Raw genomic sequence first — 22,805 nt, 5'->3', positions numbered from 1 at the left:
AAAAGTTTATGGGTCTAAGGTTCCTGCCAGAAGGGCAACTCCAAGGCTTCTCCCGAGTCCCCTGGAGGGTGAAGGGGGCGGGGCGGGCTGCCAGCTTCAGTCCCTTCCCAGGACTCAGGCGACTGTGTAACCGGATTAGCGCAGGTCCGAGCCCGCTGCGGCCCCGCCTCCTGGCCGGCCGGCCGGGGCGGAGTCAGACCGCCCCCAGCCCGGTGGCATTCTGGCCATGCGCCCCACTGGGGGTGGCGAAGAGGTGAGTCCAAGGGCGACTCAGTGGGCGGGGCGAGTGGGCGGGGCCAGAACGCCCGCAAGCCCCCAGCCTGGCCGCGTCGCGGCCCAGCCCTACGGTAGGTTCCCCGCTGGGGGCGGGCCGTCGCCTAGCAACGATCGCCCCGCCCCCGGCCGGCCGCGGGCGCTGCCCCCAGCATGGCTTGGCAGGACTGGCCTGCGGGGTGGCTGTGGGTCGCCGGCTCCTGGCTGCTGCTCCTCGTCCTCATCCTGCTATTGAGCCTCCGCGGCTCCCGAGCGTTGCGGGGCCCCCGCCGCCTGCTCATGGCGCGCAGCCAGCGGCTGCTCTTCCGAATCGGGTTAGTGCCCGGCTCTGGCGGGATGCGGGCTCGGGAAGGCTGGCGCGCTGGGAAAGGGGGCTGGGAGAGGGCATAGGGGTTACGACCCGGTTTGGGCTGAGGGGTCCAGGGCCAGAGAACACGGATCGGGGAGAGGGCTAGAGAAGCCACTGAGTTGGGGGCACGGGGGGAGTTGGGAGGCAGGAGAATTGAGATGTGCTGGGGAAGGAGGATTAGGGGAGGCGGGCCAGGGTGGCCAGGGGATCTGGTGTGAGACTGCATCTGGAGAAAGCGCCAGAGAGCGGCTGGAGACCAGGTGGAAAAGGGGGCTGGTAGTAGAGGAACCCAGGCCCGCAAGGCAGTCCCTGTCAGGGGCTGAGGTCGGCCGGTGGGCAAGTGCAAGAGAGAAGGAGTGCCTCAGATCCTCTAACTGGCATTTGAAACCGCCAACTCCTCCCACGTGTCCCCATCCCTCTCCCCATCACCCAACGCCCCACTACTCTATGTCGGTTCTTCCGTCCCAAGCAGGAGTCCCAACCCTGTAGTTCAGTCTGTCCCTTTCCTTCTATCCTCCACCCTGGCGCGTATGGAAGCCCCAGGCTGTGAAATCTAACCTGAGTGACTCTGCCAGACCTCCAAGGACTTGTCCCCATCAGTCCCTCCCTCTCCTCACTCTTCCCTTCCACCTCCCTCTGCCCCTTCCTTCCTGGGTCCAGGCCAGGCTGGTAACCAGCACTGTTCTGCCACAGAGCCACTGAGAGGCAGGGAAGGCACCAGGAGAAGATAGGCTCCCGGGGCTCCTGTCCCCTTCCTCTACTAGCTAGGGGCCTTGGGGCAGGACCTCTAGCCCCAGTTCAGGAACATTGATGTTGGGGATGGGAACTGTGGGAGCCCTGGCCACAGGCCATGTTGTAGGGAAGGCCTAAGCCTGGGAATTTCCTGAGCTTCAGAGAAGACATTGTGCAATTCACCCCCTCCTCCCCAGACTACCCCAGATACTTCCAGAAGCTTCAAGTCTAGGATTCCACTCACACTCAGTCTAAGAAATGGAGATATAAAGGCCTAGTGGGCAGAAAAACCAGAAAAACATGGGGGGAGGGGTCTTTGTGTTTGTGCCTTTTGGGGTATTCACATCTTTAATATCCCAAATGTTGGTCACATTCTAGATAATACTCCAAGTTACCATTGCTCTGCAAATATTAATAGTATTAGAATAATGAGATTTAATATCTTCATATGTGGGATTTTTTTAAAAAAACATTTCTCCCCACAAAATGTCTGGGAACTTTATAGCCCTATCTGGGAAGGATTTTTTTTTCTTTTCTTTGAGACAGAGTCTCACTGTCTTGCCTGGGCTAGAGTGCCGTGGCGTCAGCCTAGCTCACAGCAACCTCAAACTCCTGGGCTCAAGCAATCCTTCTGCCTCAGCCTCCCGAGTAGGTAGGACTACAGGTGTGCGCCACCATGCCCAGACAATTTTTTCTATATATTTTTAGTTGTTCAGCTAATTTCTTTCTATTTTTAGTAGAGACAGGGTCTCGCTTTTGCTCAGGCTAGTCTCGAACTCCTGAGCTCAAGCAATCCTCTCACCTCGGCCTCCCAGAGTGCTAGGATTACAGGCTTGAGCCACTGTGCTGGGCCTTCTGGGAAGGATTTTTAAATCTACTTCTAGCTTTCAAAATTGGCGAGTATTAAAGTCATACAAACAGCCTGAGAACATAGAAGACGAAAGTTTTCATAAGGAACTGGAATCAGAATTCCTGAGTTCAGAATGCCCAAGATCACTATCAAAGAAACTTGAGGGTTTGGGGATTCCTAGAACTTGTGATTTGGGAGTTTCCAAATCTCTGAAAGTGGAATACTCAGAGAGCTTCTTCAGAATTCAGTATTTCTATGGGCTTTCCTATGTCTGGATTTCAAGGTAGCCTTGGAATCAACTTCCCAAATTTGCAGAGCAGAAGGGTGTGCCTGGAATCAAAATTCCAGATCCTGCCCCTCCATGGTCTGGGAAACAATCAGTCCAGTCCCTTGTGGGAGAAGCTGCTGGCTTCTGGGAGGGAGAGGGGATATTAGCAGGAAACCGGAGGGGGAAATGGGCAGGTGTTGATGCACTGGGGTGCCTCCAGGAAGGATGGAGAGGGAGGGGCACTGGGTGGGATCGGGCATGATGGGAGGGGAGAGCACATGTGCATCTCCAACCTGGAGGTGTGGCTGAGAGGACCACAAATAGAGGGTTCTGCCAGGGGGGCTGAAAAGCAGATGGCTGGGAGAGGAGTTCTTGTTGGTGTTATCATCAATAATAATCATCACTGGTGTTTAACAAGTTTATAAAAGGCTTTCCTCAAACATGACTATAATTATCCTAGGATTGCAATCACTGGGCACAGTGGGAAAGTGGCCCTGGGCCAACCTGACGTTAGACACATGCACTTGGGGCTCTGAGGGGCCTGGGAGACAGTGTGTGTAGTAGCTAAGAACATAGCATGTGGGGTCGGACAAATCTGCTTCTGAATCCTAGCTTTGTTGCTTAGTAGCCGTGTGACCTTGGACAAATAACCCCTCTGCCTTGTCTGTTTGCATCTGTAAAATGGAGATGGTGATAGTGCCTACTTCGAGGGGCTCCTGTGAGGATCAAATGAAATGACACATAAAGGGCACCGGGCCTGGCTGAAGGCGGGTGCTCAGGAAATGTTAGCAATCGCTCCTGCTGTAGTCTGGGATGGGTCAGAGGGAGGGTTCATGGCGCTGGCCAGACTCCTGGAGCTTCCGTATATACTTCCACTCCTGCCTCCCTGGTCTGTCCCACCCGCCACCCAGCAGGAAACCCCACATCTCTTCCTTCATCCAATGAACCCCTAGCTGCCCCTGCTGGGGACTGTAGGGTCACAGATATGAACAGGATCTGGTCACTGTTCTCCAGGAGAAGGAGAAAGGCGCGTGAATGGATTCTAAATTTATTTTACAGGGTCCCAAGCTGGGGCAGGGGGCAGGGCATGCAAGCTCCCGGGGAGGGGCAGGGTAAGCCTGAGAGTCTGGGATCAGGAATATGGGGTGCTCCCACATGTGCCCCTTCTTCATGCCTCAGTTGCCCTTTGCCTTCTCAGTGGCAGTTGTGGGGTTTTGCAGAACGGGCCTTGAGGGGAGCCTGTCTGCAGGGGAGAGGCGAGTGGGACTCAGGCACGGCTGGGTATGTCTTACAGAGCTGAGATGGGATAGCAGCCCTCCTGGGACGGTGGACAGTCCGAGACAACAGAGCCCTCCCTCCCTGACTGAGCCCTCTCCACTCTTAGGCCCAGAGGATCTTTCTTGGGCCCCATCCCCAGTAAAAGCAGCCATCCTGGGACGGACCTTGCTTGCTTACTTTTGCAGGAGGAAACCCCTTACCTGGGCCGAGTGAGGTCCACTGGCTTGATGTCGAGGGTGCCGGAGCTGACCGGAGGGTCCTTGAATGAATGCGCCTCTGCCCATGGCCTGAATGAAGGCCGGGTAGAGACAGTGAGCTGGGCCATCTACTACGCAGCCTCGCAGGAGGCACACAGGGTCCTTTCCTTTCTGCAGGCCTCCGGGACCTTGGAGAGCTGCAGCCCGAGTGTCCAGAACAGCCTCCCACCCCTCTGCCCTCCCCACCGACCCAGCTTTTTCTCTTATGCCTGGTGGTCTTCAAAGTGTGGCTCTGAGCAGGTGTCCCCTTCCCCCAAACCACACTGCCTACAGAATGGCACCCACACCCCCCACCCAGGCCTTTGCGGCCCTCCCACACCCCTGCAGACCTGCCCGGCTTCACCCCCACCCCCAAGCCCTGAACTCTTTCTGTAGGTCTGTCTGACCTGTCAGGCCTGCCTTCCTGCTTCCATCTCTACGCGTCAAATTCTGTGGCATCCTCAAAGCTCACCTTCCAAATATATCCAAAACCTGAACTCTTCTCCCCTCCACCACTGCCCTAAAGGTCAACCACGTCCCCTCTTCCCCTCTTACCTAGCCTCCTGAATCGGTTGCTCCCTTCTGTCTCTGTTCCCCCAAAGTGTTCTCAGTGCAGCAACCTGAACGAAACTGCAGATCTAAGGCAGAAACGAATCACTTCTCTGCTCAGACCTCTCCAGGGCTTTCCCATTTCTCCATGAATGGCTTCAGGGCCCTGTGTGTCTGCCCATCTCCAGCTCATCCTTTACCACCCTTCACCTTGCTCCTTCCACCTTGCCGCACGGGCCGCTGCTGTTCCTCAAACACTCCAAGACAGTCCCATCTCCTGGCCTTTCTGCGGCTGTCACTAGAACCCTGTCCCCCCAGATGGCCTCAGGGCTCCCTGCCTCACTTCCTTCAGCCTCTGCTCAGATTTCGCTGTGTTGGATAGGCCTGCCCTGACTACCTCTCATAGACAGAGCCACAGCCCACCCTGCACTCTCTGCCCCCCTCCCCTGCTTTTGTTATTCTCCCTGATTCTGTCACCGTGTGACTGCTGTATCTTCACTTGTCCATTTGCTTTTTGTTTTTCACCCCCAACCAGACTGTGGCCACTCAGGGGAAGAAACTTTATTTACATTGTATCCCAGCTTGCAGAACAGTGCCTGGCACTTAGGTGGCCTTTATTAAATGATTTTTTTATTTAGAGACAGGGTCTCGCTCTGTCGCCCAGGTTAGAGTGCAGTGGTGCGATCATAGCTCACTGTAACCTCCAGTTCCTGGGCTTGAGCGATCCTCCTGCCCCAGCCTCCCGAGTAGCTGGGACTACAGGAGTGCACCACCACACCCAGCTAATTTTTCTATTTTTTGTAGAGAGGGGGTGGGGTGGCTCATCCCTGTAGTCCCAGCTACTCGGGAGGCTGAGGCAGGAGGATGGCTCAAGCCCAGGAACTGGAGGTTACAGTGAGCTATGATCGCACCGCTGCACTGCAGCCTGGGTGACAGAGCGAGACCCTGTCTCAAAATAAAAAAAAGTTTTTGAGCGAGTGAATGAATGGAAAGCTTGGCTCAGTTGCCCTCTCCTCAGTGAAGCCTGCCCAGCCTCCTCAGTGAAAATTAATCTCTGCCTCCAGAATGACCCCTGGCAATGCCCTCCTTCTTAGAGCTGTGGTGCATATTGTTACTTGTTCAAGCTAGGCGTTCACAGGTCTGACTCCCGAACTGGACTCCACAGGCCTGGCCCTGGGAGCACGATTGAATTAGGGGGGCCCGGGATTGGGATGAGGGAGAGAAGGGGAAAGCTAAAAGAAACAAACCCAAAGCAGACAAACGCAAGGGCCTTGGCTGGGCAGGTGGCCTGGGATTAATAAGCAAGGACACAGAACTAGCCCAGGCCTCCCGGCTGGGACTGAGACACTGTAGAGAGGCCACCAGCTCTTACTGCGCCTCTGGTCCTACCCAAGAGCCCCCAGCGGTCACTCCCTCTCCTTCTGTGACAGATGGGCGTCCTCTGGAGAGTGCTGCAACATCTGGGGAAGAACCGGTCCCGGGATGGGCAGGGAGACAGCTGACGCTGGCCCCGTGATCTCCGGGACGGGCCTGTGTTTTGACCACGTGCAGCACTGCCCCTGTCCTGGGCATGGGGAAGTTCCCCCACTCCACCCCCATGCTGGCAGTTGCAGGAAACCCTCACCCTCTAGAGCTTTTTTAGCTGTCTCATTATCTTCAGTTTCCTCAGTTTTGAGAAATCATGAAACATGGAGCTGCTCTCTTTGTTCCTAAGGCGCCTCGGAGCAGACCTCAGCTCCAGGAGAACCCTGTGTTCTGGTGGTCCTCCAGGCCCCCAGGCCCTCAGACAGACATTTCCGGTTTGAGTTTCATTAGGAGTGCCCTGTCACTGGTCAGATGCGGCTGGGTCCTGGGGGCACAGGAGGAGAAGTGTGAGCACCCCCTGGATAGAGGCCTTACCGACTGGGCTTGCCTGTTGGGTCCCCGTGGAGTCTGGGGCCCTGCCAGGCTCAGGTTGGGGGCCATTTAGGGAGTACCAGAGGGAGGGGTCAAGGTAGGTGGCCCTGGCAATAGGGGCTTTCCCAGTTGTTCTGTCACATGCAGAACTTTATGCTGCTCCCCTGCTGCCCTGGCTGGCTTGAGGCCGGGCCCCTGGGCCCAGCTGGAACAGACACTTGAAAGCCCTCAGGCTTCTCCGGGGGTTGGTGGAACTGCCCGAGGGAGGAGGGGAAGAAGAAAAGCTTCATTGTGTGTTTTCTACTGTGTGCCACAGGGAGGGGTGTATGCCCCCAGCTGTCCCTCACGGCCTCCCATGGGTCCTGAGGCTCAGACTCAGATGCCAGAGAAGCCACCCTCTGGCTCTCTGAGGCGAGGAGTGGGAGGTGCACTGGGACCCCACACTGGGGGTGCTGGTGCTGTGTCCCCAGCTGTAAGCCCGCAGCTCTCCCCGGGCTAGCTGCAAACTGCCCCAGCCCCACCCTGCAGAGTGGCTTCTCTGGCTCCCACCTGGGTCCCAGAGGACCAATTAGGAAACCTTATTTTCTTTTTGGAGGGTGATGGTGGGTAGTTCCGGGCCCCAGAACTGCTGAATCAGAATCCAGAAAGGGAGGGAGAGAGAGAAGATCAGAATCTTCTTGTTGTAGCCATCACCTTCAGATCGTTCTGATGCAGGCGGGCCAAGGCCAATCTTTGAGAAGCGCAGTCCTAGACCCCAGCTTGCTGACCATGCCTGGGGACTCCACGGCAGAGAATTTGAACCCAGTGTCACCTTGTGAGTCATGTGAACTCTCTGGGCCCAACTGCTCTTTTAGAGAGGGGGAGCGCTCAGTTTTATAGAAAGGGAAACTGAGGCATGGGCAGTGAGTTCCTGCTTCTGGCCTCTGACAACAGAAGAAAAGAAGCTGTATCTCTGGTAATGGCTCAAGAAACCAGGGGCCCTTACATGGGGCAGTGATATCCCTGGGCGGAGTCGGGCTTGAAGATAGAGGGACACAGTTTCCTCCCAGTGACTCTGTCCCCATCACATTTTCCCTCCTGAGTCTGCTCCTTTTTCCTAAACTCTCTTCTCCATCTGGCTCACAGCAGGAGCCGTGGAACCATCGACCCAGCCATCATTCCAGGCTCGGGGATCTCAGAGCCTAGATTTGAGAGAAATCCTCACGATTCTCTGGTTCAGGGGTCTTAATAGGACCTGCCCTGGGGTCTCTGCGGTTGCCTGCAGGGTGCTGCCCATGTAATGGGTTGGTCCAGAGAGAGCATTCCAAGTTGACAGATTCTCAAAGGGGCCCGTGACCCCTCCACAAAGGCTAAGGCCAGTGCTCTGGGAGCTCCAGATCCTGGGCTGTGTGCCTGGGTCAGTGTAACCGTCCTGCTGTGTTCTTTTTCTCAGAAAAGGCCCTCAAAGGAGCTGGGTCAGCCCCAAAATAGTTCAGGGCCAGTTGTCTCTTCCTACTCCCTCATTTGGGTTTGGGGAGGGTTCTTGTGGCTAAGAGGGTGGGCTTCAGGCTCAGGCTGCCTGCCAGGGGTGAATCTCTGCCCCCCCCACTGGCTTCTCCACAATCCCAAGTGAGGGCTCCCCTGCCCCCCCAGGACCTGCGGTCATCGCCCACAAGGGAAGAAGAGATGAGGTAGTGGCTACTGTTCTTAGTTGAGGCAGTTGAGCTCCAGAGGTGCCGCGACCTGTGAGGGCAGAGCAGGGACTGGAGATCGAGTCATAGACACCCTCTCCAGTGCTCTTTCTACGTCCTGCCACTCCCAGCTCCCCTCTCCTCTCCCTCTCCCCTTCCTAGCTCTGGGCCCTGGCTCCAGACCCCAGGGCAGGGGAAGTCCCGTGCGCTGGTGACACAGCCCCACCCCATACTCTTGGGTGTCTGTGACCTGCTTAGCAGAGCACCCTGCTTGGCCGGGTCTGCAGCAGGGAGAGGGGAGGGGCCTGGGAAGCAGGTGGGTAAGGAGGGGAGGGGAGAGCAGGGGCAGAGGGGGCTGTAAATTGGGCGAGACACCCCCACTGGGTGTCACAGGACCCACCAGCCCTGGCATAGCATGGGATCCACTTACCACCTGTGTGCCTGCCCCCTATCCCCCGAGTCTTTCCTAGACACCAAGCTGGCATCTCTTAAGTGCCACTTGCTGTGCTGTGTGGGTGCTGGGAGCTCCAAGGGGGTTGGCAGAGAAGCAGATGGGAGCGTGCCCGCCCCGGGCCAGGCTGTCACTGATCAGGGTGACTGGGGAGACGCGGATAAGGTGCAGGCCTCTGCCACTGAGGGGCCAGCCCCTGGGGAGGGCCAGGGAGACTGAGGTTTTCTGCGGGCATCACCAGCGTCCACATCTCAGAGGAGACGGTTTGAGCTGAGCCCTGGAAGGTGGCTGTCTTCCAGTAGGCAGGGAAGCCTGGAAGTCAGAGAGAAGGGTATTCCAGAGAGGGTGACCTGCCAAAGCAGAGACAGGGAGAAGGATGGCAGTTTTGACATTTTAATGAATTATTTCTCAAATTCAAAAAAGGAGAGATGATATAGCAATCTTCTCATCCCAGCCCCCAAGCTTGAGAAATAAAACATCTCAGGTAGTGTGGAAGACCCACGTCCACCCTGCCCTGGGTAGCATTGCTGGGTGGATGGTGATCATCCTTCAACTGCCTTTACTCTTTTACTAATAGGGCTCTCTCCCTAAGCAATGTACATGGTGGTTTTGCATGCCTTTGTATTTTTAATAAATACTGTCAGATTGTTTTCTCTGCAGTATGTGCTTGCGCTTTGTGCATGTTGAAACCCATTGCTCTAGATATTTGTTTTCCTGACTGTGTAGTTTTCCATGGCCAGAGTATGTCAGGACTTATTTATACATTTTTGTGATGACAGTCATTTGGGGATTTCCGCTCTTTTGCTTTTGGGAGCACAGGATTTTCCTTGGGCCATGCAGGAAGGAGGAGGCAGAGACTCTTTGGTCTCAGTTCACAGAGGGCCTGACTGGGAGTCAGATGCTTTCTCAGAAGCAGTGGGGAGCCACTGAAGACTTTTGAGCAGGAGCAGGCCTCCGTCCAATGCAGCGCTTTAGGAACTTAGTCTTTTGCCGTGCTTTGCAGTTTGGGTTGGAGACAGAGAGCTGGGGGAGGCGGCTCTTGTACAGGCCTCGGTAAGAGCTTCCAGGGGCTGTTGTTGTGGGTGAGCCTGTGTGGTGGGGGATGAAAGGCAAGATTGAGACAGATCCTGTTTTGGCGGCATATGCCAGAGAGAGGGCTAAGTACAAGGATGGGAGGGCCCATCCCAGAAAGAGGGGCAGGAGGAAGAGCTGACCCTGGTGACTGTGACTCAGCCAACTGTGCAGGCAGATGAAGGAGGAGCCGGAGCTTAGCAAGTCAGAGAGCAGAGTGGAAGTCACTGTCAGGGAGGGCACGGGCCTGGGGCACGTGTCCAGCGTCACTTGGTCCTCAGGCCCCTTCCTCCCCCCATCCAAACTGGGCACAGAGCTTAGTCTCGCTGCCACCCACCCTCTCCACCCCCAGCACCCTCTCTAGTCCAGGTCCCCATCCTCTCCCCACCTGCATGACTCAGTCCCTCCAGCCGCCCTTTGTTGCATCTGCCACCCAGCAGCCCAGCGAGCTCTCAGAGAGGGCATCAGATGCTGTGTCCCTGCCCCAAGGCCCGCCAGCAATTTTCCATCCCTCTCTCCGAAGCCTGGCCCCTGCCCTCGTCGTCAACCCCTTCTCAGGCACCCTCTGCCTCTCCAGCCCTGCCTAGAGACTCTGAGGCCGCCTGGCAATTCCTAAAACCTGCCATGCTCCTGCCTGCCTGGGCTCTGGTGCCACATCACCCAGAACAGCCCACCCTGCTGGCCCCATCTTTCAGTTTCCAGCTGAAATGTCACCCTCTGAGAGAAGAGTCGTTTCCTGGGCACACTGCCTACAGGAGGGCCTCTTCTGGCCAGTCTTTTCCATCCCAGCTTAGTTAACTGGCAGTTTGCTGCCTTATCTGTTTTCTGGTTAATGCCGTTGGCCTCCCTTTCACCACAGTATGAGCTCCCCCAGGGCAGGCCCCCGTCTGCCTTGTTCTCTGCTGTCTCCACCGTGTCCAGCTTCTACAGTAAATACTTGCCAAACAAAGTAAGCGAAAGAAAGGGGCCTTGTTTACTGTGGCTTCTTAGTGTATAGCCCCGCCCTTACAGAGCTTGCTGTTTGTTAGGGGACAAAACCAAAGCACATATAGTAAGCATCCAGTGAGGGAAGGCAGGGAACATTTATCAGTCCCTCCCCGATGTGGACGACCATGTTCTAGCAGCTGTAGGGGCCTGAATTTGGCAAGGAAACAACAGTAGCTAAACACCTTCCACCCGGCAGGCTCTTGCCTGAGTACTTTATATTATTTATCTTATGTCACTTAATCATCACACAGTCCTGAGGGGTACATCGTGGCATTGCCGTGTTATGGATGAAGGAACCTTATCTGTAAGACCCATGACTCGTCCAAGGTCACAGAGCTGGGAGGGGCTGTGATAAGAGCCCCAATCTTTCCGTTGCCAGAGCCTCTGCTCCTTCCATAAGCCCTTGTAGGAAGAAATAAAGACAGGATCGAGACTCAGGCATGGATGCAAGGTGGTGTTGGGCAGAGAGGAAAGGGTGATTTTATTTAATGTTATTTTTTAACTTTTCATTTTGAAATAATTTCAGACTTGCCAAAATAGTACAAAGAATTCCCATATACCAGCCAAGGCGGGAGGATTACTTGAGGTCAGGAGTTTGACACCTGCTTAAGCAAGAGTGATGTTAGAGCCGGTTCCCCTCGGCCCCGGGAACAGAAAGACAGAGTCACTGAGGCTGCAAAGGCAAAGGAGTTTTATTTTGACTAGCTCGAGCTAGGGTCCAGGTCCCAGAGCACCAACGCAGTGGTCTCTTTACGAACCAGGACCCCGCCCTGGGGTAAAAACAAAGCTTTCATACTTTTTTTTGCTGGAGTCTGTTGCTAGTTATTTCTGATAAGAGACTCTTTCCCAAGAGATTCCCTCCCAGGAGATTCTCTCCCCAAGGACACTCGCCCTGCACAGCCGGCCTCCCTATCAGGAAGCCACCTGCGGTGCGTTTTTTTTTCTTTTTTTTTAACTGCATTTGAGCATGGTTTTAGCTCTTTATCGTAATCAAGCAATAAGCAAGCAAGCTTTGTGTACAGAAGCGGAATTTGGCTGTTAGCTAAGAGCAAAAAACAAGTCACCATCAAACAAACTAAAATATTGTTTTAGTCCTACTCTACAGTGAGACCTCATCTCTACAAAAAAAATAGAAAAATTAGCCAGGCGTGGTGGCACATGCCTATAGTACCAGCTATTCGGGAGGCTGAGATGGGAGGATCACTTGAGCCCAGGAGTTCAAGGTTGCAGTGAACTATGATGAGGCTACTGCACTCTGGCCCAAGCAACAGAAAGAGGCCCTGTCAAAAAAAAAAAAAAAAAATGGAATTCCCATATACCTCTCACCCAGCTCCCTCAAATGTTGACATCTCTTATAACCACAGTATAGTCATCAAAAGCAAAAAGTTCACATCCACGCGATTCTATAAACTACTCTAAGACCTTACATTCACCAGTTTCCCCACTACTGCCCTCTTCCCCATCTAGAATCCTGCTTTGCATTTAATCTTCTGGTCTCCTCCACTTTGGGATGGTTTCTCAGTGTGCTCATGTTGGTGGCACGTTTGAAGAATACTGGCCAGACATTTTGTAGAATGTCCCTCAGTCTGGATTTGTCTGAGGTTTTCTCACAAATAAATTATGGTTATGCATTTTTGGCATGAATACCACAGTGGTGTCTCGCCCTCCTCAGTGCAACATATCAAGAGGCAAATGGGCCAGGTGTGATGGCTCACACCTGTTGTCCCAGCGCTTTGGGAGGCTGAGGAGGGAGGATCGCTTGAGGCCAGAACCTGAGATCAGCCTGGGGCACATATCGAGACCTCATCGCTACAGAAAATTTTTTAAATGAGCCGGGCGTAGTGGCCTGTACCTGTAGTCCCAGCTACTTGAGAGGTTGAGGCAGGGGGACCCCTTGAGCCCAGAAGTTTGAGGTTACAGTGAGCTTTGATCTCAGTGTAAGCATGAGGCAAGAGAGTGAGCCTGGGAGATAGAGCGAGAGAGATGCTTTCTCAAAAAAATTTTTTTCATTAAAAAAATAAAAAAGGAGGCCGGGTGCCAGTGGCTGTAATCCTAGCACTCTGGGAGGCCAAGGTGGGAGGATCGCTTGAACTCAGGAGTTCGAGACCAGCTTGAGCAAAAAGCTCGACCCCGACTGTAACAAAAATAGAAAAATTAGCCAAGCAACTAAAAATAGAAACAGGAAATTAGCCAGGTGTGGTGGCTCGTGCCTATAGTCCCAGCTACTGGATGGCTGAGGCAGGAGGATCACTTGAGCCCAGGAGTTTGAGGTTGCTGTGAGCTAGGCTGACACCATGGCACTCTAGCCCAGGCAACAGAGTGAGATTCTGTCTCACAAAAAAAAAAAAAAAAAACAAAAGAAAAGAAAAAGAGGCAAATGTTGTATACCATTTATATCATTACTGTGAAGATTTACTTTGATCGTTGGCTGAAGGTGGAATTGGGTCAGGTTTCTCCACTTCCTCTGTAATTACTGGCTATCTTGTTAAGGAGCTACTTTGAGACTATGCAAATTGTCCTCTTTCTCATCATTCTTGGGTGATTTAACCGGGGCATCCAGGTGTTAGACTGTGCTCTTGTGCAGTAGGTACTCCCAGTGTTATTTGTGTGTTCAGGCCAGGATGACAGAAGGGGAGCTAAGATGGTCAGGGAAGGCTTCTTGGAGCAGGAGGCTTGGACCAGGGGCAGAATGTGGAGGAGCAGGGGGAAGGATATTCCAGGTAAGGGGCCTGCCCAGGAGATGGCACCGGGGCAGGGATCCTCAGGCCCCTGGTGCGCTCCCACCATTGCTCCAGATCCCCCACCTACGTGCTCTGCACCATCTCAGCCTCAGAACCACAGCAGCTTGGTGATCAGGCAGCCAACACATGGCCCACCTGAGCCCAGCCAATTCCCCAACCCGGGCAAAGGGAGGGTCTTTGCTGAGGGACCTTCGGGAAAGACTCACAACCTCCTCAAGCTCCCCACTCCCCTGGAATGGATGTGACAGGAGGGCAGTGACCTGGTCTGCTTTGGTCACCATATCTCCAGCACCTACAAGCTGTCAGGCCTCAAGAAATGCTTGTGAAGGGATCAATGAGGAAGAAAGTGCCCGCTCCTCAAGACGGTGGAAATTCCCCTTTCATCTGGCACCTGCCACCCCACCCCCAGTCGGCTATAGTCTACCCTGTCTCCGAGAATAGTCTCAAATGAGCAAATGGACACTTCAGGTGCACTGTGGGGCAGTTTTGTGACCCTTAATATATCTTTAAGCATATATGTCTACTTTTCATTTATTTTTAAAATCAATTTCTGCCTTTTTTTTTTTTGCATTTGCATTTCCTTTTCAACCAACAATGCTTATGCCAGTTGATGTTAAAAAAAAAAAAAAGAAGAAGAAGAAATAAAAGCAACCTAAGTATCCAACAATAGGGTACTTTCTTTGTGTGTAGTTGTGGTCGTGGGGGGAAATAATCTTATTGCTGAACCACAAGATTCCTTTGGAGTTTCTTTGTTTCTTTCCTCCTCCCTCCCAATCTCTCTTTCTTTGAGTACAGAAGCATTGCATGGACTCAAAGACACTACCTAATAATCAGAAAATACAAATAAGCAAAAGAACTATTAAGGATTACTGGGATTTTTACTGCTGAGAACCACTCTGAAAAACTCAGTGCCTTTTCCATGTAGATGTAGACAAATATTTTCTTTTTTCTTCTCTCCCCTCCCGTCTCCTCCCCTTCCCGCCCCTTCCCTTCCCTTCTCTCTCTTTTTTTTTTTTTTCCTAAGAAAGGGTCTATGGGCTGGGCACAGTGGCTCATGCCTAAATCCCAGCACTTTGGGAGGCTAAGGCAGGAGGATCCCTCGGGGCCAAGAGTTCGAGACCACCCTGGGCAATATAATGAGACCCCATCACTACAAAAAATTTTTAAAAATTAGCCGAGTATGGTGGTGTGCATCTGTAGCATAAATGCAACATAAATGGGTGGATAACACGGGGATGGGGAAGTGGTGACAAGAGTAAAAAAGGATGCTGCAGCATTCCTGGGTCATTGCGTTTCTTAGAACACTGCTGTCTTCTTTATGAGAGGCCTTCAGGAAAGATTCACAACCTCCTCAAGTTCCCCACTCCCGTAGAATGGATATGCCAGGATGTGTCTTCTTGAGGCAAATTCCAGTTTGAGCTGAAAGCTTAGCCTCTCGGGTCAGTCAGAGATGTGCACTTACCTTGTACTCATTCTGAGTCTTGTTGAACTCTCACACTTAGTGGGTCCCCCAGAGCTCTGTGCTCATGGGGCATTGCAAACGCTGTATGTGTGTGGGTGGCAAGGAACGGAGCACACACATATTTTGTGTATCTCCTGCTCGCATGCATGTGCCACTGTCCTATCAGACTCCACTTACAAGACACGAGGTCAAAGATAAAGCATGAAGAATTGCAAGGTGGTGACAGCAGAGCGTTGAACTAATTGTAAGGCCCTTCTGAGTGAGGGGCCCTATGTGACTGCCCAGGTCACATACCTGTGCAGCTGGCTCTGCATACTGGCATTCTGTATTTGAGGGACTCGGTCACTCACAGGTCCCCTCGGTTCTCTGTGCCCCTTTTCACCCTGTACCCTGGCATGGCCTGGAATGATGGCCGGGGGCAGGGCAGATGGTCAGCCCATCCAGTCTCACCTCTCACTGCTTCCTCTACTAAGCAGCCAAACAGAACTTTCTAGTTCCCTCAAACAAGTTCTACTGTTGTGCTGCCTCTGCCTATGGTTTCCTCTACCCCAGTGGTTCTCAAAGGTGTAGTCTCTGGACCAGCAGCTGCAGCTGTCACCTGGTAGTTGGTAGAAATGCAAATTCCCTGGCCCCACCGCAGACCTGGGAGGGGGCCCAGGAATCTGGTCCTTAACAGGCCCCACGATGACTGGGATGCATACTACACTTTGACTCTTCTTGAAATATTAATATTTTCCCTACCTCCTTTCAGCCTCCTATCTCCTATAAATGTCACTTCTTCAGGGGGGCTCAGCCCTGGGCTAGATTAAACCCTCCCTCTCCGAGTCTCTTCTGTGAATTCCACAGTTCACATCTTCCCTGACAGTCTGCAAGTTCTGAGCATGCCTGTCTTACTCTCCGTCTTGTCCTGAGTACTGAGCAGGGCAAATGGTAGGCACACACTAAGCAAGGGTGGAATTGCATTGACTCGGGGGTGGCCACAGGAGTAGAGATGTGGCCTGCAGGCACCACGAAGGGCTCCAGGAGAGCTGGGGGGCTGACCATGGACCATCCCCTGTAGGTACAGCCTGTACACCCGCACCTGGCTCGGGTACCTCTTCTACCGGCAGCAGCTGCGCAGGGCTCGGAATCGCTACCCCAAAGGCCACTCCAAAGCCCAGCCCCGCCTCTTCAATGGTGAGCTTGGGCTGCCCTGGGTGGCATGCCCCACACTGTGCCCCCCCGCCCCCACCTGCTCCCTTCATGTGCCTGGATTCCTGGGCTCCCTGCCTGTCACCCACCCACAGCTATCTCTGTCCCCCAGGAGTGAAGGTGCTTCCCATCCCCGTCCTCTCGGACAACTACAGCTACCTCATCATCGACACCCAGGCCCGGCTGGCTGTGGCTGTGGACCCCTCAGACCCTCGGGCTGTGCAGGTGAGGGGAGCATGGGGATGGGGGGCGGTGGGGGGTGCCTGGGGTCACCCCTGGGGACGGGCAGCTTCCCCTTGCTAGAGAGGGGCTGGCCCTGGTCCCCCTACCTGTGGAACGTGCCTCCTCCATGTTCACATCTACATATACACAGCCTAGGGGAGGGTGGCATCCAGGGCGTGGCTGGACCAAGCGGGGAGGCTGGGAGAGCCAGAGGACTGGGGCGCTGGCCCGGGACTGTGGGTCTAGGTCTCTGGCTGGCTCTCATGCCTTTAGGCTTCTTCCTGATCCATTGGTTTCTAGATCTTCCATCTTTCCTTGCCATTCCTTATTGCTCTGTGTCCATGCCCTCTGCAAGTCTCCCTCTGCCCACCCTCTCGCACTTCTCTGACTTCCACGTGCCCCATGCTGGGTCTCAGCTGCCGCCCCCAGTCCCTTCCCAGCTCTCTCCTCTCTAGCTCCATCTCTCACCTTCTCTCCCTGCTCTCCTCCCCTCTCCACCAGCACCCATGCCCGGGCTCTTTCTGCTCCTCACCTCCCCCTGCATCCTGCTCCCCCGGGCTCAGACTAACTCTCTCCCCCAGGCTTCCATTGAAAAGGAGGGTGTCACCTTGGTTGCCATTCTCTGCACCCACAAGCACTGGTAAGGGGCTGGGGGGGGACTGGGTGCAGACGCTCTTCGCTGGCCCACCCATGCTCCAGCTGGGCTTGTCGGGCTGGGGGTCTGGAAGTCTGGATGGGCGGGCACCCACCTTCCTGAAGATGTCACCTGGGCACCAGCAGAGGCGGAGAGGAAGGGGTGGTCTCCCACCACCCGCCTCTTACCACTCCACTTCTCAGGAGTCCGAAGCCCCAGAGGAGGGCAGGCAGTCATTTTCTTTCATTTCATGGGCAGGTATTAGACACCTACTGTGCACTGGGCAAGGGCAAAACTTATTAGGATCTTTTCTATAGAGGAAATTATAAGTCCAGTAGGAGAGACAGCCTGTATAGGGTATATAAAAATTACAAATATTTAGGTGGCAGTGGGCACAGGGTATGGGGGTGGGGGCACCAGGTGGGTGTGATCCGGTCCACTTGGGTGAATTAGAGGATGATGACCCTGAGCTGAGAGAGTCCGGAAAGATCAGTTGACATTGGCCAGGTTGAGGTTGTTGGGGGTGGTGACATTCTAGGCCTGAACAAAGGCCAAGAGGGGTTGACAGCTTGGCTCAGTCTAGAAGCCACAGCGCAGGGCTTAAAGGCCTGGAGATGCTGTGGGGAAGAGGGAGGCCCAGTCACAGTTGCCCCTCGTAGCCGCCTACCTGTCTGCTGTCCTGCAGGGACCACAGTGGAGGGAACCGCGACCTCAGCCGGCGGCACCGGGACTGTCGGGTGTATGGGAGCCCTCAGGACGGCATCCCCTACCTCACCCAGTAAGTCCCTGACCCTGGCACGGAGGGCTTGTGGCCTTTGCCCTCACCCCCAGCCTTCTGTGACGTGTTGCAGGGGTGTCAGCAGGTGTATCTTTGCTGACGTCCTTTCTGGCCCTTAGAGAGCAGATCCTAGCCCTTTTGGAGACTAGCACTGGGCCCCCCGACTGATCCAGCCATCATCCTCAAAAGAGGACGGGCTGGGCCTGGATCTGAGACCCTAGCACCAGGGTGGCTTCTTTCTGGTGTGGCAGCAAATCGCCAGCCCCACTGGCCCGTGATGTGGGCAGGGATCAGCGTGGCACAAGCTCCAGTACCTTCTCTCCCTTACTGCCTTGTCCCCAGTCCCCTGTGTCATCAAGATGTGGTCAGCGTGGGACGGCTTCAGATCCGGGCTCTGGCCACCCCTGGCCACACACAAGGCCATCTGGTCTACCTACTGGACGGGGAGCCTTACAAGGGTCCCTCCTGCCTCTTCTCAGGGGACTTGCTCTTCCTCTCAGGCTGTGGTGAGTTCCCACAAAAGAGGGAAGAGTGGGGAGAAGAGGGGAGGGATGGACAGAGGCCCGGGCAGCCACAGTCCCATGGAAGGCCCTGGAGCTCTGGTTCCAGCACAGATGCTGCCTTGGCAGTTCCTCCATCTGTGTTACCCGGACCTTGTTCTGTATCCTTAAGATTTCCCAGTGGGGATGGGCAGGAGACGATGCCTATAGCTGAGTAAAACCCTGGCCGGGCATTTGTTTCCACTGGGTGGAGCCTGGTTCTCCGACACAGTGACGGGCAGGACATGGTTACAAAAAGTTGAACACCCCTACGGGAGAGGGCGATCGCATAGGTAGGTGAGGATCACGTCCCGGGCTGCATGGAGTCCCGGAGAAGCGCCCTGTGGAAAAGGGCAGCCCTACATCTACAGGGCGTGGGGCCGTGAAAGCTCAGCTGGAAGGTTCTGCAGCCCTTTCCACTCAGATGTCACTGTGTGCAGTGGAGGCTTCAGATGGGCTTGGTCGGGGGGGTGACCAGTTAGGCCCAGCTCTCATTCGGAAGGAGGGGTGGGCCTGGCAGGGCCATAGTTGAGGGGCGTGCACAAGCTGTTCCCCACCCCTCTCCATGTGCCTTATACCATAGTGCGTTATCCTTGCACCTTGTGACATACTCCCTTGACCCACCCAGGACGGACCTTTGAGGGCACCGCAGAGACAATGCTAAGCTCGCTGGACACTGTGCTGGGGCTGGGGGATGACACCCTGCTGTGGCCTGGTGAGGCACCCCCTCCCCATGTCTCTCCACCCCCCAGCCCCATGCTTGGCCTAAGACGGGGGCTCTCCCAACCTCTCACTCCCCTAGAGCCTAGGCCAACCCGGTTCCTCACCCAGAGGTGACACAGGTCTGGGGGGCAGAGTTCCAGCCTCCCTTCTCTCTGGAATGCTGGCTCTTTAACACCTCTGCTTCTCGGGCCACTGACCCCTGCCAGCTAGCCTTCGCCCTCTTGGGAGCCCTACATGCCCCAGAGCATCCCAGAGAGATGTCTAATTGTTCATAGCCAGAGCCCGGAACAGAAAACAGCCTTTGCTTATCTGGGGAGAAGTCAGTAAATCCACTCTGCATGTAACCATTGCCTTGTAGTTTATAAAAACATTCACAAGTATCTCAGTTAATCCTCAGAAAATTCATTCATTCATTCACTCAACAAATACATTATGTGCATCTAACGTATACCAGGGTCTCTTCTAGGAATCGAGGACACAGCAGTGACATCTGTGTCCACTGGCATTATTGTTTTCTCCATTTGCCAAGTGGGAAAATTGTGGCTCAGAGAGGTGTGGTGACTTGACTGAGGTCACACACTGGGCAGTGGCAGAGTCACTGGGAGGCCTCCCGGCTCCAAGTCCAGTAGCTTTTCCCCCCCGAACCACTGCTACCTCTTCCCTCGTGGCTGACTTGTGCCGCAGTTACAGAAGCAGCTCGGGGTGGTTAGGGCTTTCCTGGAAGCGCTGCCCTCCTCCCTGACTGTCGGGTACCCGTGGGCCTGGCTGGGGTTGGGAGGACTCGTTCTGGACACACCACCAATCTCTCTCTGCTCTGGGTCTTGTCCCTCACGGCCACTGTTAGGTCACGAGTACGCGGAGGAGAACCTGGGCTTTGCAGGCGTGGTGGAGCCCGAGAACCTGGCCCGGGAGAGGAAGATGCAGTGGGTGCAGAGGCAGCGGATGGAGCGCAAAAGCACGGTGCGGGACCCAGGGCCCAGGAGGGCCTCGTGGGCACTCAGCCCCAGCGGGAACCCATCTCAGCTGAGCCTGGCCTGTGGGCCCCTCCCCAGAGCTCTGACTGGGACAGGGGCCGGGCCTTCAAGTCAACTCTTGAACTCCAGGATGGGGCGGGAGCTGGGAGCAGACTTCCATGTCTTGGGCTCATTTGCCATCTTCTCTCCACCAAACATGGTGCCTCTCGCTCCACAGTGCCCGTCCACCCTGGGAGAGGAGCGCTCCTACAACCCGTTCCTGAGGACCCACTGCCTGGCACTGCAGGAGGCTCTGGGGCCTGGCCCAGACCCCACCGGGGACGACGGCTGCTCCCGGGCCCAGCTGCTGGAAGAGCTCCGCCGGCTGAAGGACATGCACAAGAGCAAGTGATGCCCCCGCCCAGCCCACCCCGGGTGGGGAGGCCACCCATCGCCTGCACCTCACCGTCCTTCTCATTGCTAGCTCCACCACCTCCATCGGCACCCTCGGTGGGCATCATTCCTCCACACTGGTCAGGGGGAGGGAGGGACACGGCGATGAGACCTCGAGACCAAGAGGAAAGGGTTGGTCGGAGACTCGGAGACCCCACAGGGTGAGGCTGAGCCATGAAGGGTGGAAGGAAAGGGGGTCTGGGGACATCTCCAGAGCCTACAGACTGGAGGGTCTGGCAGGACATGGAGGCTGCTATTAGCTCCTCCTTTGGGACGCCTCATCCCGCTGTAGCCTGGAACCCTCCGGGCAGCAGGAGCCACGCCCAGGTTGAGCCCACTCTCCCCCTCCCCCATCCAGGATCGGGGAAGAAACTTGGCCCCTCAAGGTGGCCTAAGGTGTGGTGCCTTGGGAAAGTGGGCTCTCAGAGGGGCGACCAGACTGGTTTCCTAAGACTCTGCCCTCCTCCCCACGCCTCCCTGCCCCCGCCCTGCCCCACCCCTGCAAAGGTATTTTTCAGACAGAGCCATTCCTAAGAACACTGAAAGGGCTGGAAGTCTGGCTGTCTGGCCGATCTCTGCCTCAGTGCCCCTCTCCAGCCTGGAAGAGGGAGAGTCCTGGTTTCCAAGGAAATCTCCACCCCAGGCTGAGGAGACACCAGAGCTGGGATGTGGAGCCCAACAGTCTTACACGTCACACGCTCTCTTTGCACATCTGGCCTGGTCCTGCCCATAGGCCTCTGCCCCTGTCCTGGGCCCAAAGGGCCGTCCCCTTCCAGGGGAGAGAGAGCCATGGTCTGCCACGGTCTGCCCTGGCCGCTGCAGTTTTCTCACTTTGGTCCTGTTCTCAGCCCTTCTGCCTGGATTCTTCTCTGTAGCTCACTCTCTTCTGCTTTATCCGAAGCCTCTTTCTTCTTTGAGTTAGCAAGATTTATAATATGTTGTAACCCTGACACTCATGTGGCTGTTTGCAGTTTGCCGAGAACACTCCCATGTGATTCCCCATTTGGTCCTCGGCCCCATCCTGGCAGGGACGAGGGGCTCTGTGCAGCAGAGTGCGAGATCAGCAGACAGCTCGCACGTGGCTGCTCTGGGGCTCTAGGCCTGGGCCCTTCCCCTCCACTCACCCCACCTCCAGCTCTGCTTCTCCTCTGGTCTTCGGTCCAGGTCCCTTGGGGGCCATAGTGAGGAATCCTATGGTCCTCAAGCAGGCACACCATGGCTCAGCCAGAAGCCTTTTCTTCCTGTGTGGAACCAGCATTCCCTCGGGCTCTGCTTGCCTCTGGTTCCCTCCGAGATGCCCCCTGCCCTCAGTTTCCCCTCGTCATCTGGCCTCTGCCACCCTCTCCAGCCACGGCCTCTAGTACACTCTAGCAATACCACCAGACTAGTAGAGTCCCCCACCCCCCAAGACTTGCAATTTCATGCCTCGGTGCCTTCACTCATGCTGTTTCTTTAGACTGGAATGCCTTCCCCGGCTCCTCCTGCCTTGTCTGCCTGGCAAACACCTGTTCATCTCTCACGACCCCCTCAAAGGCCCCCTCCTCCAGGAAGGCAACCACCCTGCCCCTCCCCCCAAAGTGCTACCTCTGCACTTTGTAAATGCTTCTCATGTGGCACTTAATACACTGTATTTTACTTGTTTACATGTTTGTCTCCCCTTCTAGACTGTGAATCCTTAAGGGCATGGACTGTATCTTATGCATCTCTGTATTTCTGCGCCTAGCACGGTGCCTGGCACATAGTAGGCGCTCAATAAATGTTGAATGAATGAATGATTTAACCAAGGCTTGATCACTCAACAGCTTATCTTTACTGCTGCGCGAGTGAAAATAGCAGAGAAACTTCTTGCTATTTTCCCGTCTTGGTTCTGGGCCCTTTAACTTGGAGTCACTGAACTTCAAGAGCTTTGGTCAGGAACGATGCCCTAAATATATTACTTTCACTTCCCATGTGTGTTTGTTCAGGGTTTGCAATTTGCTTATGTCAGTGTTGTCCGAAGCTTGAGATGCACAGGTGTACCACTGGCCACAGGGGAGTGATCGTATGTGATCACAGCATGTGCCCTTGAAGTCCTATGAAGTCACAGCACGTCAAGGGCATAGCGCTAGCCTGTCTTTAATGCCCCTCTAAAAAGAAGGAGCCAGGCTCCAGGTCCACACCTTAGTTGGCAACTATCTCTAGTTAAACTTTAACAACATTGTTTTGTTTTCATTGTATTTTTCTGTGGGGTCAGTATTTACTTTTGACAAGTGACACTGGTTTCCAGTTCATGAAAGTAATTAGAGACATTTATTGAAATAAGAAAATACAAAGTAAAGGTGGCCTTTGGCTATGGCAAAACTCTTGAAAGTGGCCCTGGTATGGCTGAAGACCAGGAAGCATTGGCTCAGCTCCATGCTTCCTTGGGGCCAGCCCAGGGCACAGTTTTCCCACCCCCAGCCACGGTTCAGCTTCCCCTCTTAGGCGCTCCTCACCCCAGGCCGGGGACCTTGGCACTGT

At 54.8% G+C, this 22,805-nt stretch overlaps 1 protein-coding gene across 2 annotated transcripts; it reads left to right on the top strand.

Annotated features, from left to right (window-relative positions):
* Window positions 1-346: 346 nt before the first annotated feature.
* On the top strand, window positions 347-22,086 carry PNKD (PNKD metallo-beta-lactamase domain containing). 2 transcript variants are annotated; one of them, XM_045559058.1, is made up of 9 exons: window positions 347-587; window positions 15,874-15,989; window positions 16,117-16,229; window positions 16,808-16,866; window positions 17,546-17,638; window positions 17,981-18,144; window positions 18,806-18,892; window positions 19,745-19,860; window positions 20,092-22,086. In XM_045559058.1, the coding sequence occupies exons 1-9, from the start codon at window positions 427-429 to the stop codon at window positions 20,263-20,265; spliced, it is 1,083 nt and encodes a 360-aa protein (XP_045415014.1). In that variant the 5' UTR covers window positions 347-426; the 3' UTR covers window positions 20,266-22,086. The 2 variants fall into 2 exon arrangements, with proteins under 2 accessions (XP_045415014.1, XP_045415015.1); XM_045559059.1 differs by lacking the exon at window positions 18,806-18,892.
* The last annotated feature ends 719 nt before the right edge of the window (window positions 22,087-22,805 follow it).

This window comes from Lemur catta, chromosome 8, assembly GCF_020740605.2.
Source record: "Lemur catta isolate mLemCat1 chromosome 8, mLemCat1.pri, whole genome shotgun sequence".
Classification (NCBI taxonomy): Eukaryota; Metazoa; Chordata; class Mammalia; order Primates; family Lemuridae; genus Lemur; species Lemur catta.
The sequence above is the reverse complement of the archived record's forward strand: the minus strand, read 5'-3'. Positions and strand labels throughout refer to the sequence as shown.

Excerpts from the sequence above, each read along its gene's own strand:
- PNKD (XM_045559058.1), top strand. The coding sequence starts at position 427 with ATGGCTTGGCAGGACTGGCCTGCGGGGTGGCTGTGGGTCGCCGGCTCC. Across the intron at positions 16,230-16,807 it reads CAGACCCTCGGGCTGTGCAG|GCTTCCATTGAAAAGGAGGG; the intron begins GTGAGGGGAGCA and ends TCTCTCCCCCAG. Across the intron at positions 18,893-19,744 it reads TGACACCCTGCTGTGGCCTG|GTCACGAGTACGCGGAGGAG; the intron begins GTGAGGCACCCC and ends GGCCACTGTTAG.